Below are 20,792 nucleotides of genomic sequence, written 5' to 3'. Positions count from 1 at the left end.
TACAGATGTATTGTTCTAACCATTAGTGTTAACTCATGGTCAGACATTATATGTGCATAAGAGCACAGTGCACATGCTACTGTGCATGCGCTTCACTGTACAAGCCAAACAACAACAGTGTCAGCTTTTCCTGATGTAAATTTGGACTCTCAACCTCGCTCTCAACTTAAAATCTGGGCTAAGCTGGGTAGCCACCCACCTTCATTTATTTTTGGATCAATGCCTGGTGATGAATGTTATAGGTGACTGCTCTATTAGAGTATCTCGATCTTAAGCACCTCCAATGCAGCTATAACTGATCCCATGCATGCAATGATCCGTGCCCTTGTTGGATAACCTTTTAAGCACAAATCCATGCAGTAATAATGTCTGCAATGCTTATTATTCGAGATTGATAAATGAGAATATAGCTACGGTCGGCTGCAGTGTTCCGTCACAAACAACTTATAGCTATGCATCATTGGCTGCATGCGTTAGTGGTCCACCAAGACCCATTTTGGTCTACCAATATTGGTCCGGGTGGTCAGGAGTGCATGTGGCCAACTAGGTTTGGGCCGGACCAATTTTGGTCAGGTCGGACCAATTTCGGATGCTAAAAATGGTCCGGGCGGACTAAATTTGGTCGACTGAAAATGGTCCGGCCGGACCGATTTTTTCCCCGGAACAAATTTTTCGTTACACAGCATGTAGCGGCTATTTTGCCATCCATGCAGTTGGGTAGCTATAGGTGTGTCTAACATAGAGACATGCTTGCATGTTTTACAACGATGGCTATAGTATGTAAGTACACAACCCACAGCGCGGCTAGCAGTCCATATATAGTAGAGAAAATGCATGTGCATGCATGGTGTATCCTTGGACTCACACGACCAAATTTGGTGACGTATTCAGTCATTATACTTCCCTCATGCACGTACACACCACGAAGATGTATACCATAGTAAAGGATCTATGTGCATGTACACACATGCCAACTGCATCGCTTAGTAACCGTGCGAATAGCTCTGAGCGAGGCTCTGTGCTATTCGCACGGTCACGTACGAATAGCTCCGTGCTATTTGCACGTGGCCGTGCGAATAGCTCTATGCTATTCACACGTGACCGTGCAAATAGCAACTGCCTTTGAAAAAATGCGCCATTTTTGCTTCCTCTCTCTTTCTCTGGAGCTAGCGAAAATTCTAAAGTGTTTCATGTCATGAATTTATGCTGTATTGACGCGCTATTTAATAGTGATACTGTACTGTGAGTTTAGAGGTGTTATTGTAACAAATTTGCGACTTGTGCCAAATTTTAGCCAGTGGTATCTTTTTGCCTGTTTCACAAATGGGCGTGAAACTAACCAGACAAGCATCTTTTGATCGTTTTGAGTCGCCGAGGTGTTTGTGATAAAATACATCACTTAGGCTATATTTTGAGTTGGTATCTGTAGTAGATTAAGAACAACAGACCATCCATTGGTTTCATGCCAACAATCTTTGCTTCCTTGTGTATGGGCCCTAAATGTGAGTCATTCTTCTAGATACAAGTTTGGTTTTAATGGTGCCACAATATCTAAGGATGTGAGGTAAAGAGTTTTAATCGTGTTAAGTTGTTAGTTCAAAATTTCATTGTAACCAACCTGGTGTAAATTTGAAGGTGACAATGATTATTTGGTCAGTGTACCATCGTTACTGCTGTAAATATGCACAAATAAGAAGGGTAAAGAATAGTTGAACTGTTGTGAATGTTGAAGTGCTGATCGTTTGGTACATTTGTTTGCCATTGTTCTGAAATTTTGTGGCACTATCATGTTCACAGTAATTTACTATACTAAGGTCATACCATGTGTTTCACGGATTGTTTGCCCTCTAGTAGTGAGGCGGCAGGCTTTTGTTAGAGTTGTATGACTGCTCTATTAGAGTATCTCGATCTTGACAGGTGCAAAGGCTGAAGTCCTTCCATAATAAAGTGACGGAGCTCCATTTCCTTCCTCTTGGCTGCTGCACCTGTTACTGCTTGCACAATATTTTATTTTTGAGTTTGCCAAAACATTGACCCACTGCATCCGCATCCATGAAACATAAGATTAATTTGTCATGGCCTAAGCTGATCACTGGTTTTATAGTTTTGTTGTATAGTTGTACTGCACAAAAACAACTTGAGCTGTGAAAAGGGTTCCAGCCTTCGAAAGCCTGGGTGAATAAAGTTGTTAGTTTGCCTGGTTAATTTTCAACTATGTTTGAATATGTAGTAGTGTGAGGGACTGTAAGTCCACACTTTTTACATTGCCACTCGTAACTGGCTTTGTGCAATGGTTTTCAAAAATTGATAATAACAAGCCAAAAAGAAAGCAAACTATACAGTGCCATGATATCACATGTTTTACCCCATCAAACAGGACCTGAACCATCTGTGAATTTTACATATTTTGAAGGCCCGTATCACATAGAAGTGATAACCGCATCATTTATTGTGGTGCATGACTTGCATGACTTACATACGGTCCCTTACACTATATGCTGATGTAGTACACTGCAAATACCATACAAAGTACGTGTACGTGTTGTGTTCTTGTGTATTTATTAATCAACTCATTATTGTGTTTAGTGAATAATTGTGTATTACATTTAATGCAGTATAGGATTGTGCTTGTGTCAGCAAGTACATGGAGAAGTGTCAGCAAGTACATGGAGAAGTGTCAGCAAGGAAAGGATGTAACGTTAAGTCATCATCATCTTGATTGATTCTGTGGTGTGTACTTAATGGAGATGGACTAAGATGTTCAGTAAAGACTTGGATAGCAACTGCAATTGTCAGAAGAAAATGTCTTCTCCATAATTAGATTGTTATGACTCCCCTTGTGGGAAGTGTTACTGCTATCTCAGCTTCACAAGTAATTAATGAATACAGAGATAGAGAAAGCTGTAAATTAAATATAATCTTACACAATGTTCCTGAATCTGAATCAACTGAGTCCACTACTCGCATTACTCATGACACCCATGCTGTTGCCGACATTGCTGATAAAATTGGTATTGGATCAGTTGATGTTTCTAGCACCGTGCGTCTAGGCAAAATAATAGAAGGAAGATCCCGACTCCTAAAGGTCCATCTTTGTAACCTTCAACATAAACGTCTACTATTATCAAATGCTAAAAAGTTGAAGGGCCTTTCAGGAGTTCATCAAAAGATCTATATCACACCTGATCTCTCTCTAAAAGAGAGACAAGATAACAAGTTATTGCGTGAAGAATTGCTCAGACGCAAAAGAAATGGTGAAAGTGAACTGATAATACGTAGAGGACAGATTGTTAGTAAAACCCCACCTGTAAACAGTTCTATGGATACTACTCAAGCAGTAGCAGACCAGCAGCATGCGTAGCCTAGGCTATTCAGTCCCGGCTGCCTCTAACGGATTTTCTGACCCTAACCAATTCTTTTCTGACCCTCCACATGACAAATCTAATCCAGTAGTTTCAACTTTTAAATCTTTAAAATGTTGGTATACAAATGCAGATTCTTTGTCCAATAAATTAGATGAGCTTAAAACCAGAATCTCAATTGACAAACCTGATATTGTGGCTCTTGCAGAGATCAACCCGAAATTTGGTGAATCCAATGTAGAACTTAGTATTCAAGGATATAACACTTTTTGTAATAATTTTCAACCTCACAAACGAGGAGTTTGTATTTTTGTTAACTCAAGTCTTCGTGCTTACAAGGATGATGCTTTGTGCTCTGTGGTATATTCCGAGTCAATTTGGTGTCGTATCCCCTTATCCGGTAATGACTGCTTACTCTTGGGTGTAATTTATCATTCCCCTAACAATGACTCACTAAACTTTGACCACTTGTGCTCCTTGTTAACACAAGCTGTTGATACTGGTGTGTCTCATCTACTTGTTGTCGGTGATTTTAACATGCCTTACATAAACTGGACATCTCTAACTGTCACACCTGCTAATACTTACAATGAGGCCTTTCTAAGCCTATTGGATGACCTATATCTTATCCAACATGTCACATTTCCCACTAGATTTAGAAGCAACCAAGTTCCTTCCTTGCTGGACCTTATATTAACCAATGATGAAAATACAGTGTCTAGTATGACCTCTTTATCGCCACTTGGAAAAAGTGATCATATTGTTAGAGTTTGTCTTTTTGTGTTATTGCACAGTGGAATGCCATAGTGTATCTAAATACCTATATAACCGTGGAGATTATGTATCAATGACTAGAGATTTATTGAACACCAACTGGGAAGTACTCTTTGAAGGACTCAATACTGAGAAAATGTGGCTACTTTTCCACTCTAAACTGTTATTTCTTATTGACAAATATGTTCCTACCCAAACATTTGAATCTAATTCTAAACCTAAGTGGCTAAATTCTTCTACTCTTAAAGCAATTAAATAGAAACATAAAGCATGGAACACCTATAAAGCCACTCACCATCATGTCGATTATCTTTCCTACACCACAAAGAGAAACATTGCCACTGCTACTGTTAAAAGGGCTAAATCCAATTTTGAACTTAAGCTTGTTGATAGTGTCAAAGAAAATCCATCTGTGTTCTGGAAATATGTTAGAGAGAATGCAAAAGTGCGCTGTGATATCATGTCCTTAAGGAAAGGGGATGGATCATTCACCTGTTCTGATCGTGAAACAGCTCAATGTTTAAATGATTTTTTCTCTAGTGTATTTACTATTGAGCCAGAAGCAGATCTGCCATCTTTACCAGATAAATCTATGGGCCACCACTTAGGCAATATTACCATCACACACTGTGATATATTAACTGAACTCAACCGGCTTAAGTCAAATAAATCTTGTGGCCCAGACAACTGTCACCCACGTGTGTTGAAAGAAATCAAAAATGGACTTATTTTACCCCTCTATCTCCTATTTAATAAATCGTTACAGGAGTCCTCTTTGCCTTCATGTTGGAAACTAGCAACAGTCACTGCCATTCATAAGAAAGGTGATACAAATCTTCCTAGCAATTATCGCCCAATCAGCCTTACTTCAATATTTTGCAGAATGCTTGGGTCAATTATTAAAAATAGGATAATGTCTTACTTCCAAGCAAATGACTTTTTTTGTAATGAGCAACATGGGTTTCGTAGCAGGAGATCTTGTGAGACGCAGCTATTGACTGTTATGGAACACTGGACTAGGTGTATCGATGATGGAACTAGTGTTGATGTTGTGTACCTAGATTTCCAAAAAGCTTTTGATAAGGTTCCCCACAGACGTTTGCTGACTAAGTTAGAAGCATATGGTGTTAATGGCTCGGTACTTCATTGGATTAAAGCTTTTTTATCAAACAGGAAGCAACGAGTAGTTGTTCGTGGAGCACTCTCTGAGTGGTCTACTGTCACTAGTGGTGTCCCGCAGGGTAGTGTGCTCAGTCCCATCTTATTTATTATATATGTCAACGACCTACCTGACTGTATACAGAGCTATTTGGGTATCTTTGCTGATGACACAAAACTTTATTGCCCCATCTGCTCATCTGAAGATTCCTCCATTCTGCAAGAAGACATTGATTCCGCTTTGCAATGGTGTGACACATGGCTATCCTTCCTTAACCTTCCTAAATGTCACTACAGCACAATTGGACATTCTTCATCAAACACAGAGTATTATTTCTCATCCGAAAATGAAGCAAATATGATCTCCATGGTTGTGGAGGAAAAAGATCTGGGTGTAGTATTTGATAAAGATTTGAAGTTTACATCTCATGTTAATCAAATTGTAATGAAAGCTAACAGGGTATTGGGAATTATTAAACGTACCTTTGCCTCCAGGGATGCCAACACAATAAGATTATTATACGTTACTCTTGTTCGCCCAATTTTGGACTATGCGTCAACTGTCTGGAACCCTTATCTTATGAAAAACATTCGTAAATTAGAAGCAGTTCAAAGAAGAGCCACAAAACTTATACCCTCCTTCTATAATTTGACATACTCTGAAAGACTCCAAGAACTTAATCTACCCAGCTTACTTTACCGTCGAACCAGAATGGATCTGATTATGACTTACAAAATCCTGAACAATTTAGTATCTGTGGACAAAGACTATTTTTTTACTGTTAATACCAACCCCACCCGATCTAATGGACTCAAACTTTACAAAAATCGCTTCAACACTGCTATTAGAGGTCATAGTTTTTCACAGAGAATCGTCAATGATTGGAACACCTTACCCCATGAAATTGTATCTGCACCTAATGTACTGATCTTTAAGACTAAATTAGATGTATTTTTATATGACCGCCGGTTTGATTTTATTTAGATGTACTTGAGATTGGTTTTTATAAGACTTTGTCTTCCTTATACCAATTAACAAATAATAATAATAATAATAATAAAAAGTGTGTTTGTGGTTGTGTGTGCCTGTGTGATAAACTATATCATTGTTAATAATATTAGGATAGTGCATGAATTGACTAGGACCGATTTTCCGAAACAGTCATCGAGACAGTTCATTTAGTCAGAGGTGTAATGAAGTGACTCTTAATACAACACACTCTATTTTATTGGAACGCTCGGTTGGTGACAATCTCGGTGACAATGTTCAGTCATTAATCTTCCTGGTTGTGTAGCGCGACTGGTTTCCCATATGTACTTGAATTGACTGGCTTCCCAATGAAATTGTGTACTTAAGGCTAAGTAATAAACCCTTTCATTCCTTCGCCAACACATAAAATAGCCGTGTATTCGGTCCTTCCTGAAGCTTGAACTCCACACTTCCGGTAACACGGAGTGTTTCAACGCGCGAACTCCATTTCCAATCCCGGTCTTTTAAGTAATATACTATCTAATCCAAAACAGCCAAGCTGTAAAAAAAGTGTGCGGCCCTCAAAAAGGCTATGGTGAAAAAAGATGTGAAATCCAAGGTGGCGGCCAAGAAATGGCTGTGATGGTAGGTTAATGGTAAAAATTTTAATAACGACAATTCAGGTGAATTTTGTGCCAATTGACCAAGCGGCACAAAAATTCACCTGAATTGTCGTTGTTAAAATTTTTACTATTAACCTACCATCACAGCCATTTCTTGGCCGCCACCTTGGATTTCACATCTTTTTTCACCATAGCCTTTTTGAGGGCCGCACACTTTTTTTACAGCTTGGCTGTTTTGGATTAGATTTCACTTCATTTTGTATTTGCACACCCCAAAGCCGGCCTATGGCCGGCTTTGGGACTTTTTTAACCTATATTTTTTTCTTTGCCACAGGAAGAAGAAAAGATGAAGCAGATGTACTTTAGATATTTCTGATTTTATCAGCAAATGTACAAATTATATATATAATACATATATTTATCACAGAACTCTCCATGGTGGTTTCTTTGTAACTGAACAATCTACAAGGTGACTTCTTCTAGCTGCTCTCTCTACAGGGTGAATTGTTTGTAGCTGAACAATCTACAAGGTAACTTCTTCTAGCTGAACTCTCTACATGGTGGTTTCTTTGTAGCTGAACTCTCTACAAGGTAATTTCTTCTAGCTGATCTTTCTACAGGGTGATTTGTTTGTAGCTGAATTCTGTACTGGTGATTTGTTTGCAGCTGAGCTCTTTACATAATGGTTTCTTTGTAGCTGAACTCTCTACAAGGTAACTTCTTCTAGCTGAACTCTCTACATGGTGCCGGTTTGTTTGTAGCTGAACTCTCTACAAGGTGACTTCTTCTAGCTGATCTTTCTACAGGGTGATTTGTTTGTAGCTGAACTATCTACAAGGTAACATCTTCTAGCTGATCTCTCTACAGGGTGATTTGTTTGTAGCTGAACTATCTACAAGATAACTTCTTCTAGCTGATCTCTCTACAGGGTGATTTGTTTGTAGCTAAATTCTGTACAGGTGATTTGTTTGCAGCTGAGCTCTTTACAGAATAGTTTCTTTGTAGCTGAACTCTCTACGAGGTAACTTCTTCTAACTGATCTTTCTACAGGGAAATTTGCTTGTGGCTGAATTTTCTACAGGGTGATTTCTTTGCAGCTGAACTCTCTACACGGTGGTTTCTTCGTAGCTGAGCTCTCCACAAGGTAATTTCTTCTAGCTGATCTCTCTACAGGGTGATTTGTTTGTAGCTGAATTCTCTACATGGTGGTTTCTTTGTAACTGAACTCTCTACAAGGTAACTTCTTCTAGCTGATCTTTCTGCAGGGTGATTTGTTTGTAGCTGAATTCTGTACAGGTGATTTGTTTGCAGCTGAGTTCTTTACATAATGGTTTCTTTGCAGCTGAACTCTCTACAAGGTAACTTCTTCTAGCTGAACTCTCTACATGGTGGTTTGTTTGTAGCTGAACTCTCTACAAGGTGACTTCTTCTAGTTGATCTTTCTACAGGGTGATTTGTTTATAGCTGAACTATCTACAAGGTAATATCTTCTAGCTGATCTCTCTACAGGGTGATTTGTTTGTAGCTGAACTATCTACAAGATAACTTCTTCTAGCTACGGGGTGATTTGTTTGTAGCTAAATTCTGTACAAGTGATTTGTTTGCAGCTGAGCTCTCTATGAGGTAACTTCTTCTAACTGATCTTTCTACAGGGCAATTTGCTTGTTCTACAGGGTGATTTCTTTGCAGCTGAACTCTCTACATGGTGGTTTCTTTGTAGCTGAGCTCTCTACAAGGTTATTTCTTCTATCTGATCTCTCTACAGGGTGATTTGTTTGTAGCTGATCTCTCTACATGATGGTTTCTTTGTAGCTGAACTCTCTGCAAGGTAACTTCTTCTATTGATATCTCTACAGGGCGATTTGTTTGTGGTGGTCTCTTTGTAACTGAACTCTCTACAAGGTAACTTCTTCTAGCTGATCTTTCTACAGGGTGATTTGTTTGTAGCTGAACTCTCTACAAGGAAACTTCTTCTAGCTGATCTCTCTACATGCAGGTGACTTGTTTGCAGCTGATCTCTCTACAGGGTGATTTGTTTGTAGCTGAACTCTTTACAAGGTAACTTCTTCTAGCTGATCTCTCTACAGGGAGATTTGTTTGTAGCTGAACTCTCTACAGGTGATTTGTTTGCAGCTGAACTCTACAAGGTGATTTGTTTGTAGCTGAACTCTCTACCTGGTGGTTTCTTTGTAGCTGAACTCTACAAGGTGATTTCTTCTAGCTGAACTATCTCTTTCCATAGTTGCATGAACTCCCTACTTCTAGCTGATCTCTCTACAGGGTGAATTGTTTGTAGCTGATCTCTATACACGTTACTTGTTTCTAGCTGATCTCTTGAATTCTCCTCAGGGTGACTGCTCTATTAGGATGACTGCTCTATTAGAGTATCTCGATCTCGCACTTGCTACACCAAGTTGGATTTCGTGTTATAACTCCGTGGCTTTAAGTCTGATTCTTCTACACCATTGAAGAGCCTTTCTAAGATGATAACTCCATCTGTTCAGCGACTTTCAAAGCATTACCCCAAGCAGTTTATCTGGTAGGCGTGGCAAGCAGTCGTTTCTTATTAGCTAATCTCGATTGCGTAGTTGTTACACACTGTTGGTTTTTTCGTTGTATCTTCCTGGTTTTTAGCTCGATTCCTTTCAAACTACAAAAGGGGTGAAGTTTAATAGTTAACCTATTCACCCACCACTTTTCAGCTTCTTCCCATACGCGGTTTACCCTGTAGGCGTGACAACATATTAGTATTATTTTTAGTGAATAATCGCTCATACCTCTTTGCCTGTTTATCGTATTCCAGCCAAAGTTGGTGCCGAGATGCGCCTTTATACCCCCCTTCTGTGTGCCAAATTTCAAGGCAATCAGATATGGAGTTCGCGTTTTATAGCAGTTTAGCCTCCATTTAGTGTGAGTGGCAACTAACCCAGCTGTAAACAACAAACACTAATTTGCTGGTTACAAGAACAGCGAAATCTTCCACCTGTCGAGGCCATTAAGTTTATGCACCTATCAATGTCAAGCCCCACCTACCCCAGGTCGGGCAGAGGTGGGGATTGTTGGGGATTTGCAAATGCGAGAATGCAAATTCCTGTAACAAAATATTTGGTCCGGGTGCATAAACGGTCCGGCCGGACCAAATATGTTCGACATAAATGGTCCGGCCGGACCATCTATGACGACATAAATGGTCCTACCCTAACATAAATGGTCCGGGTTACCAAACTAAACTGCAACGACTATTTGCCACTGTACAGTCGACAAGAATAGCTATATACACCAAATATAGGTTAGCCTCATCTCTTTGAAGCGGTGCCTTCAAAGAAATCTCGCAAAATCTCTCAGCATGCTGACATAAACTAAATCCAATAGATATCTCAGTACTGCTTAGTTAGCTCAAATAGCAGACAGAGTTGGAGTGTATAGACTGTATAACTGGTTGTTGCGGCCGTATCTTGTTGGTATAGGGAGTCTGGTAGTTAGCTTATACAGCATATCCGGCTAAGGAGCAAGATTCGATACGACGCAGTCGCGTGCCGGCGTTCAATTTACTGACTGAGGATCCGCGGCTATACTGCAGCTACAGCAGGACTATATACTAGCTCTAACGAACACGAAAGGCTCAGAGATCAAGTTTAGAGTGAATAATCTGCAACTTGAAGTGGCGCAAGTTGCTTGCTTCCAGTGATGGCTCATAATACTGATAAGGAGGATAACCATTTCGAGGACGAATTGGAAACTGACACACTAGAAGATGTTTATGTTTATGTGACAAGGAAGCAGTATAGAGAAGGCCTTACTCAAAATCAGAAGCGAATTGTAAGAAGAAAGGCAGCAAACTTTTGTGTGGTTGATGGAGAATTGGTGTTTAGAAAAAAACATAAAGGAAAGGATGAGGTGTGGCTATAGTGCACATACATGCATGTATATGTAGCCATATCATTTCTTAATTTGCATGTTCAGGTGCAACAAGTTCGATACATTAGAGAAAGAAAGGAACAGCTTAGGATTGTACAAGCTTGTCATGGAGATCAGACCTCTGGCCATCTTGGATACAGGAAGACACTGGCAAGAATTACTGAGAGGTTTATGTGGAAAGGGGTATCTAAGGATGCTAAAGAAATTGTAAGATGCACTCTGCATGAGCATGTAATACAAATGTGATGCCATATCTTGTACGGAATGCATAGGTGCAACGATGTGATATTTGCCAGCATGTGAACAGAAAGCTAGAAACTATTGCCCCTGCACTGAATCCTGTACCAGTCAAGGCTCCCTGGTATCATCTAGGCGTAGATTTTGTTGGCCCAATTGCATATCAGTCTCCAGCAGGTATGTATACAGTAAAAGCATGCAATGGCTCTGTAAAGATTAATGGTGAGATCTGTGGCAAACATATTATATTAATATAGTGACCATCACTAAAATATAATATAGCTATTGGCATTCACTTGTCACAGGTATCACCATGCACTTACTTTTCACAGTGCATGCATGAATCAGCATCAATTATTATTATTTATTCTGTAAAAATTGCACACATTTTTTGCAGGAAATCGCTATATTTTAACAGTTATTGACTACTTCACAAAGTGGGCAGAGGCCATAGCTACCCCGGACAAAAGTGCATTTCAAGTAGCTAATTCTCTATTTAAGGTATCTATATACGTAGCTTTATGTAAATGATATCTATTTATAGATCTGTGTTTTATTATAGATTTTCATGAGGATGGGAATTCCTAGAGTCATCACAACAGATCAGGGAACAGAATTTAACAACCACCTTGATAAACGAATGATGTCATTGCTCCAGATTGATCACAGATTAACAACTGCTTATCATCCGCAGGTATAATTTTCTTGCATTGGTGTCCGTAGCAATTATACAACTACATTGTTATTATATCATATACAGATTGTCGATTAAGTATATATATTTCCCTTAGGCCAATGGCTTGGTTGAACGATTTAACCAGACACTACAGAACATGATTGTGAAATTTATTGATCATAAGAAAGAGCAATGGGAAGACTTTTTGGATACATGTGTTTATAGCTATAATACCTCCAAACAAGAATCTACACAATACTCACCATTTGAACTCATGTTTGCACGAAAGCCAGTGCTACCGGTTGACATTAATACCGAAAAGAAAGATCCTGGTGTATTGTTAATGGATTTTTGCAAAGCAGAAGATCCTTCTCTACTTAATGAGCTTCATCATGCTAAGCAAGCAACACTTAATGCTGCAAAGGCTAACATTCTGAAAGCACAACAAAGACAAAAAGAACAGTATGATAAGAGAAACTATAAGCCAGGTATGTAATATATATCTAAAGATACGCCAGTTCAATTTCTTTATGTAGGAGCTTATGCTGTAGGAGCCAAAATGCTTATTAGAGATAATAAAAGGAAGAAAAGGAAGGGAGGAAAACTGGATTACAGATGGCTTGGTCCTTATGAAATTGTAAAATCACTAGGAAAAGGTCTCTACAGTTTAAAAGGAGTTGAAAATCCTGAAAAGGTCATTGAAAGAGTGCATGGCACTCGTCTCAAGTCTTATATGTCTCCAATACAGCCAATACCTCCTAAAGTAAGTTAACTGAATATTTGACATTACTTCTACCTTGGTTACCTCTTCTGTTCATGTTTAGAGTCCAACTGCAGTAGATGCATCTACCAGTTCTGGTACATCATATTCCGATTCATCAAGCAAAAATCAAAAATTTAAGGATTGTGAAGGTATTTATTTATATAATACATTCAGTTAAGGATGTACACCCTGTCTTACTAATACTGTATGCATAATTGTGTGTATCTGCATAAATTATGTGTATAGATAAATTTATAAGTTATTTGTTTGTAGTAAACCGACTGCAAGATCAACAAATGGAATCTGACAGTACTGCAAGAAATTCTAATTCACCTGTGCCACTTCCTTCATTAAGCCAAGGAATAAGCAAGGAGCACTCTGATGGTATATGTGTATATTTATTGAATTATACTTCAAGGTGTGCACATCGTACTTATTTCATTTAGTTGTACAGGATAGCCAGGAAGTTAACAGTATAATTCAAGCTAGCACACCTCTTTGTATGGAAGAGTTTGTTCCTGAACTACTTCCAAGTGGCACTCGAATTTCACCAATTTGTGGGACTAAGAAAGGAGATACACAGCTTAGTGCTACACCTAAATCACCTGGTAGGTGTTTCAACAAATTTCTGTATTATTTTGATTCATCACAAATTACAGAGAATAGAATTGTAGATGCAATTTTTGATTCGCCTAAAGGAGTTACTAAATGTAAAAGATTACTGCAGTTTTCTAGTCCTGATAAGAATTGTCCTGATCTTGTGAAACCACAGAGGAAGCGCAAATTGCTGAAAGATGTTTTTAAAACTGTAAGTTTGGCATATTCATCTGCATAATGGTGCTGCTACATGTGGCACATTGTACAGAATGAGAGTGCTTGCAAGAAGGTAAAGAGTGATCCAGAGAAGGAGATTCATAAGAATGACTGTGAGATGGATACAGGATCCACTAATAATGCAGAGGTATAATAACAATGCTATACAGTAGTTATACAGCTATACATTATGCTACATGGAGCACATGTATAATGAATATATGTTATGTATGTATGCACAAAATATTATCATGTGTTTTATTCCTCAAGAAACAGCTTACTAAGATTTGGAATGGAAAACCATGTCATGTTGTTAAAGCAAGGATAGGTAGAAATGCAGTTCACCACGGACGTTTCCACAGCCTAAAACCAAATCAAGATGTAAATGATGAGGTTCATTAATGTCTGACATGTATGTGCTTATTTAAATGTATTAAATTCCAAAGATAATCCATACATACCTTGAACTGTTATCAAATATCCAAGGAAATACTTTTGCCATGATTTCTCAGACACTATCTTGCATACTCAGCCATACCTCTGCTGGGAAGCATTCACACCTATTGTCTAAGGTACAGTTACAATGACGGTTAGTAACATTTTGCACACAATAACAAAGTAATTAAGCTATGTATAATTATTGCAATGAGAGTTGTTCCCTTGGTTGCTAGGAATCATTGAGCACGTATAAGTACATTGGAGGATGCTACAACCAAGGTAGTAACCATTGGATTCTCATTGTAAGTCTGCTCATCAGTAACATTGTCATCTGTTACGCTATTATGTTTTTAGGCTATGGACTTGGAGCAGAAAAGCTTTTATTATCTTGATCCCTATGGACCTTCACGGTCAAGCCGTGGTGCATTTGCTGCTGTAAAGTTAGTTAGTTACATGGCAAATAAGTTTTTTGGCATACATGTTACTTGAAAATGTGACTTCAATTGCTGAACACCTGTTTATACAGGAATTACTTCAAGAGAAGGGGTGAAATATTGGGAAAGGATCATTTAGACATCACTAAGTTTGAGTTGAAGCAGCTGAAGAGAAAGATTTAGTATGATACCTCCAACTGTGGTGTATACTGCATGAAGGTATAATCATACAATCATTATAAGTATAGCATTATAGTTTTTTGTTAGATGGCTGAGCAGCTGTTTCTATCAGGAAGCATTGAAGAAAATAGCCTGTGCAGAATGAATACTACACAAGCACATAATGACCTCTAGCTACAAACGAATGTGCCTGCATTATGGTATTTGATATACACATTCTATAGTTGATATGACCGAAAGGTGTATAATGTGTGGTGCAGGGGAACAAAGTATAAGTCATCCACAATATGTTGATTGGGTAAGACTAATACACAATAATATTTGCACATTTTAATGTATTTTTACAGGTACGATGTGATAAATGTAAGCAATGGTCACACATCATCTGTACCAACCTGAAGCCTGAAGAGGCCAAGAATGTAAAAACTTTTTCATGCCACGAATGCTCCCAGGACATTCACCAGATTAATGACTTTGAATAATTGCAACCATGCCATGTATCTTTATAGCTACAGTGCTTTAGCATTATAATCTTATTTTAATAGCAAAATTCACCTGTGGAAAATTGTAACAGAATTAGCTACGTAGCAAGATATGAGTAACTATACCTATAACATAGCTACAGTTAATTATTATTAGCTGTGCCAGAATATAGCTACACTGCATGTTAATTCGAAAATATGAACTTCATACACTGTAGATAACACCTGTGGCAACTTGTATGAATCTCATACATGTAGCTATGATTTGTATGATCTTCATGCAAGTTGGCACAGGAGTCATCCACTCGAATTAACAGTGTAATTATTCTAATCACGAATTGTTCTGGAATAGAAACTACAGTATAGTACACCATAGTTGTTTATGCTAGCAAAGAGACGTTCTACTATAGGGTCGGCTATATTATGCTCAGTCCAGGTACTGGTATTGATATAGCTTTCTTGTAGCAAAGCCACGGCATCAGGCATGCGTTTGTGGACGCTTAGTTACGGTGGCAGAGGGATCCCTGGTGGCACAGTGGCGGAATACTTGAGGTAGGGAGTGCCGTTATGGCCGGCTAATGAAAGACTGGAGGCGGACCATTTATGTTCAGGCGAGGGGTCCGACACTCTTGAAATCTCGTACGCTTCGTCAGAAATCACATTTGAAATCATGAAATCACACACTCAAAAGAAATCAGAAATCACACTTTTTGAAAACGAAAATCGTAAAACTCCGTATATTTCCGTAAATTACGGACGCATTGAATTACGCGATATTATTAATTGGAACATAACAGAAGTGATTTAAGGCCCGAATCACTTGATCTGGCACTGGTTCGGCTGCCAATCTCTAGAATTTTACAGCCCAAGCTGAGTCCACTAATGGTCAAAAGCTTCCATCACTGGAGCCATAGATTTTAGAGGCGCGTAAGCGCCTCTAAAATCTATGCTGGAGCCACACGAGTGATCTGAGAATCCATCTCGGAATCTTATTCAGTTTTAACTAGCAATTTAGGCTCTACTCGCAGCCACAAGTGACGGTACATCATAGTGACTGCATGGGCTAATGATGAAACGGGTAAACCATGTAGAAGGGCTACAAACTATAAGCCCACTTTTGCAAAGAAAGTAGTTCCCAGCATTAGCTTCAGGACAAATAATTATGCAGCTTGTCTAGAAAATATGTATGTCAGTACTGGTTAGTAACTAGCTACTAGGTGTAACTTTTCAAAGATTAGCTCACATAATATGATTCTGCTTGTTCAGCTGACCCACTAAACATCTTTACATAACTCGCAAGCAAACATTTCATATAAAACAATCCTGGCATACACAATGAAGACCATGGATGTATCCAGATCAGTTGACTGTGTACTTAGGTGTTTCCTGCCACTGTGGTTGTTAGTCAATATGAAATGAGATCAGGGTTGTTAACAGAGAGCCATTCCAGTTTTCAATACCATTGTGAAGGAAGGGATGTGCACGTTAATGATGTTAGCAGAGATATTGTTTATGTCAACTTTCAGGTGTGATTTAATCTATTGTGTATTATAAAACTGGTAGGTAATACATACAAGTAGCTATATCTTTCTGCATATAGCTAAGTCAGCTTCATGCAGATTAAATACATCATATATTGATCAGATAAGGTTTATAAGTTCTGCTAAATTTTGCAGGTATGTTCATTGCTGGCAATGCATCATACTGGTTTGCATTATATTATCTGAAGAACTGATAATGCAGGATGCATTGGAGCTAACAGTGTATAGCACACAGTTACTTTATGGAAATACAATGCCAAAATGGTCCTCAGACACTATGCTCTTTGCTCGGAGGACATTATAGATTTTGTTTAGGTTTTATAATGTAGTTAAGTAGGTGTAGCTTGTAAGTAGTTTAGTTTATTGTAATTAGTGTGGTAGTTTGTAATTTGCTAGTCTTTGTATTCTTTTGTGCTTAACTTTTCTGTGTACTTGTTTGTTATCTATTTTTGTAAATAATTTTACACCTTTTTCATTACCTAATCATTACTGATTGAGTCCAAGTCTATCTCCTACCAAAGATACTGTTTTAAATTCATCATAACTCAGTGATAAAAGTGTAACTGAAATCATGTGGACCCACTGATGACACGTAACCATGTAATAGTAACCAATTCCAATATACTTAATTAATCACATGTATCACCATCGGCTACTTTTATTATTGCTGGGCATGCCGATGTGCCAAGGGGACGTGAGTAATGCTCCAAGGAAAAAATACACAAGATAACAACAGTACTGCTTTATTATATCTACTGGTAAAGACGATATTCGACAATGCCTAACATTGCCTATACCATTTTTACTTTACAGCACAAGTATGTAGTAGCTTTTTGATAATGCATGCTTTCTGACTCAATCACTGAAGTTGGCAAATTATTCCAGTCGATGACAGCTCTTGGAAAGAAGGAATGCCGGTTCATGTAGCTAAGTACCTGAATGAAGTGGTAAGGGTAGTGGTGTCTAGTTGAACATTGTGTGGCTAAGAGGATAATGGTATTGATAGGCTGCAGATAAGTCGTGGATTGCCTCGTAAAAATGCCGGCGGCTAGCTATAACTAGGCCAGTGCGGCATTCCTTGATCCACGCCTATTATTTTTTTACCCTTGTTAGAATATAACTTATGCACGAAGTTCTGGGACGGCTTCTATTCATTTTTAGACAGCCTCTTTACACTGTTAGCTTCCCTGTTAATCATCAGCACTACCGTACGATCACAACCACAAACCATCACCGCTACTGGTGCCTGGAATCATCTCAGCCAGACGGCTTTGGCCCCAGCATCTTTGCTTACGAACTAGACTCTAGTGAAGATATAACTTTTACCATCCAGTTTACTGATGACGAAGCTTCTGAACCTGTTCTAGCTCCATGAGAGTCAACAATGGTGAAATCACGGAAATCACGAAATCAAAATTGAAATCACGAAATCACAATTGAAATCATGAAATCACTAATGAAATCATTGATTTCAGAGAAATCACTGTGATTTCGAAATCTCGTACGCCCTTCGAGAAAGTGGCGGACCCCCTGTGTTCAGGCCGGACCATTTTTGCACAGACATGTATGGTCCGGGGGGACCAGTTATGCATGCACAAATGGTCCGGCCGGACCATTTATGACAGCATAAATGGTCCGGCCGGACCGTTTTTGCCCGGACCATCGGTGCGTTGACAGTGCATTACGCGCAGCGAAACGAGGATAGCCCATGACGTCACTATGTAAATAATACTGGGCGTTTCCAATCAATGTGACATACATTATCTATGATTCGCCTATCAACTCTAACCCCAGTTGCAGAAGTCGTAGTACCGTGGCAATTTATTCTTAACGGTACCCGCCAAGGCAAGCCACTTCAATCATTTGAACTGTTATTGTTGCCATTGTTTTAGCGAACCAATGGAGGAGCAGACTCGTCTAATAGCCTCACGGAGAGGATACAAGGGACACGTGACTCGACTTTTCACTAAGATCGACGAACTAATTGACGGAGAATTTGACGATTACACTATCACGTCATTAAACAATTCCATAGAACAACTAACCAGAAAGATGGAGAAGTTGACACATATCGATGAGCAATTATTAAAACTGTATGATGACGCGAGTGAGCTAGAGACAGCTGTGATGGAAGCAGAAGAGTTACATGACGATATAATGGATAAGGTCGTTCGAGCACGGAGGTACATTGAATTAAACTAGAGATTTCCAACTAAATTAAATAATTAACATTCCATACATTCATTGGTATGATAAATATTGTGCATTATTTCAGGGTCATTTTAGTGCAAACCCCACCCCAATCAGTGGTTCCTATCAAAAGATATAAGGAAAAGAAGTTGACAGTGTGATGATTTTTGTGTACAGCATTTCAATGCTTTTTATGTATATTGCATGGCACCAAACACAATATACAAAGTGTCATAAATCTAGATAGGAAACTAATAACGACATGAAATTTTCACCACATATCTATTTTATGAAGAACAACATATGAACTAAGTAAAACCTCTCAAAAGTGACCACTTCTTTGTAGACTGACCACTCAGAATATTACATGAATAAAGCAAGTGATTCACAAATAAAACTGTGTGTATTGTGTAATTCTAAGTATACACAGGTACCCAATGCATTTTCTGGAACAGCTAACTAGAAAAATCAGTAATATTTTATAAATGGCAAGTACTGGCATCACAAGTCACAATTAACACGTACTTCGGAAACATGCATGACAATCAGATAACACAATGTAAGAGCAACATTATTTTTTAAATACATTTGTTTGGACACTGCTCAGCTTTATTTGTCACATTGTAAGCACTAAGGATGATAATTAACAATGACATCACTATACTACAAAGAGAAATTATAAATAGTTTCTGATCAAAAGTACAACCACTAAAGCTGCTATAAAATGGATCAAAACAGCAGTAAATACACCAGAATATAACAACAGGTACGTGTGAAGCCATGTAAGGTTGGTATCACATGCCAGTCTCCACTTTTGAAAAGATTATGCTCAACTTGAACCTTATTTTGCAATTCCGCGCAAGACAACAAACTGCTCACCTTCAAACTATACTTGCATCGATGCAGGGGGATGCCTTGAAGTCCAGGGTGATTGTAATGCTGAATTCTGAGCAGTGTTAGATGGCGATTTACCTTTAAAAGGGTCATATTTCCGTCGTAATCCAACCTCAATCGTCCTCCAATCAAAAAACACATGGCAAAATCGAAATCAGCATATACGGTTTGCCCAGAACCACTTTCTTCGTCCTCATCAGCAGCAGATTCACGCGGAAACACTCGGAAACTTCGGCTATCACAGGTGCCACATTCTTCCAATTAGAATTACGTACGCAATTATTTGTATGGGCTTCCTATGGGGATTTTTATTTCTCAAACTTTGATTTGCTGTATTTCAATAAATACCGCATGGATTTTAATCCAGTAAAGTGCAATACAAAGTACGAAGCATGGCTACCATTTACTGGAACGGCAGCTTGTGAAACGTTTATTGAAGGTGTATAATTTAAGTAGCAAAAGTATGTGTGAAAAATTAGTAGGTTGGAAATCGCTAATTAAACACTACAAGACAGTCTGGCAGAGTCTCTCCAACACCAGCTAGTCAGGTACAGTCTAACGGAGACCAAACACAATCAACAAGTAATGTAGCTCAAGCTAGTGATATTCTCTTGTCAACTACCTCCATAACATCAGAAGCTACCTCCCATGTACCTACAGCTGCTACCTCACATGTACCTACAGCTGCTACCTCACATGTACCTACAGCTGCTACCTCACATGTACCTACAGCTGCTACCTCACATGTACCTACAGCTGCTACCTCATATGTACCTACAGCTACCTCAGATGTATCTATAGTTGCTACCTCAGAGATATCTACACCTGCTACTTCCCACTTATCTATGGCTAATTCCCATGTGTCAACAGCTACTACTTACCACTTACCTACAGATGAATACAATGTTGAAGTAACTAGCACACAAGGGGCTACAATGCCACCCCCTCGAATGACAAGCTTGTTGTACAGTGATGGATCAAGGCCACCCCCATTAATTCCAGCAACCTTCTACACAGCCGCCACACCTAGCAGTATCAGTCCTTCCAGGCCATTTATGTCTACAGCATTGGCCCCAGGGAATCTCTATGAATCGCCACTGTCCACACAAGCTCACAGATTCCCAGCCTCAGTAATCACAACTCATGTGGCTTCACCAATCCAAGACCATCATCAGTTTTCCAACACTCGTCTTCCCAAGCTTACGCTGCCTACGTTCTCAGGAGACCCCTTGAACTGGTTAACATTCTGGGATTCTTTCTACATGACGATTCATGCCAACCCCAACTTGAGTAGGATCCAGAAGTTTTCTTATCTGAAGGCTCAGTTGCAGGGAGATGC

General features: G+C 38.9%; 1 protein-coding gene and 1 long non-coding RNA gene across 2 annotated transcripts; one reads left to right on the top strand and one right to left on the bottom strand.

The window, feature by feature from the left end:
* Positions 1–10,125: 10,125 nt before the first annotated feature.
* On the top strand, positions 10,126–14,939 carry LOC136242358 (uncharacterized). The gene is made up of 19 exons (XM_066033764.1): positions 10,126–10,784; positions 10,851–11,012; positions 11,078–11,219; positions 11,440–11,543; positions 11,605–11,736; positions 11,834–12,206; positions 12,255–12,481; positions 12,543–12,630; positions 12,755–12,865; positions 12,928–13,089; positions 13,141–13,289; positions 13,347–13,442; positions 13,565–13,687; positions 13,741–13,866; positions 13,966–14,034; positions 14,087–14,172; positions 14,259–14,385; positions 14,434–14,644; positions 14,694–14,939. Exons 1-17 carry the CDS (start codon positions 10,575–10,577, stop codon positions 14,347–14,349), a joined length of 2,451 nt encoding a protein of 816 aa, XP_065889836.1. The 5' UTR covers positions 10,126–10,574; the 3' UTR covers positions 14,350–14,385; positions 14,434–14,644; positions 14,694–14,939.
* LOC136242360 (uncharacterized) lies at positions 13,479–19,833 on the bottom strand. The gene is made up of 3 exons (XR_010694535.1): positions 19,439–19,833; positions 13,756–13,861; positions 13,479–13,657 (listed from the first exon to the last, which is right to left on the bottom strand). It is a non-coding gene; the product is annotated as an uncharacterized lncRNA (long non-coding RNA).
* Between the last annotated feature and the right edge of the window lie 959 nt (positions 19,834–20,792).

The sequence above is a fragment of the Dysidea avara genome, chromosome 13 (assembly GCF_963678975.1).
Source record: "Dysidea avara chromosome 13, odDysAvar1.4, whole genome shotgun sequence".
In the NCBI taxonomy this organism is placed as follows: Eukaryota; Metazoa; Porifera; class Demospongiae; order Dictyoceratida; family Dysideidae; genus Dysidea; species Dysidea avara.
The sequence above is the reverse complement of the archived record's forward strand: the minus strand, read 5'-3'. Positions and strand labels throughout refer to the sequence as shown.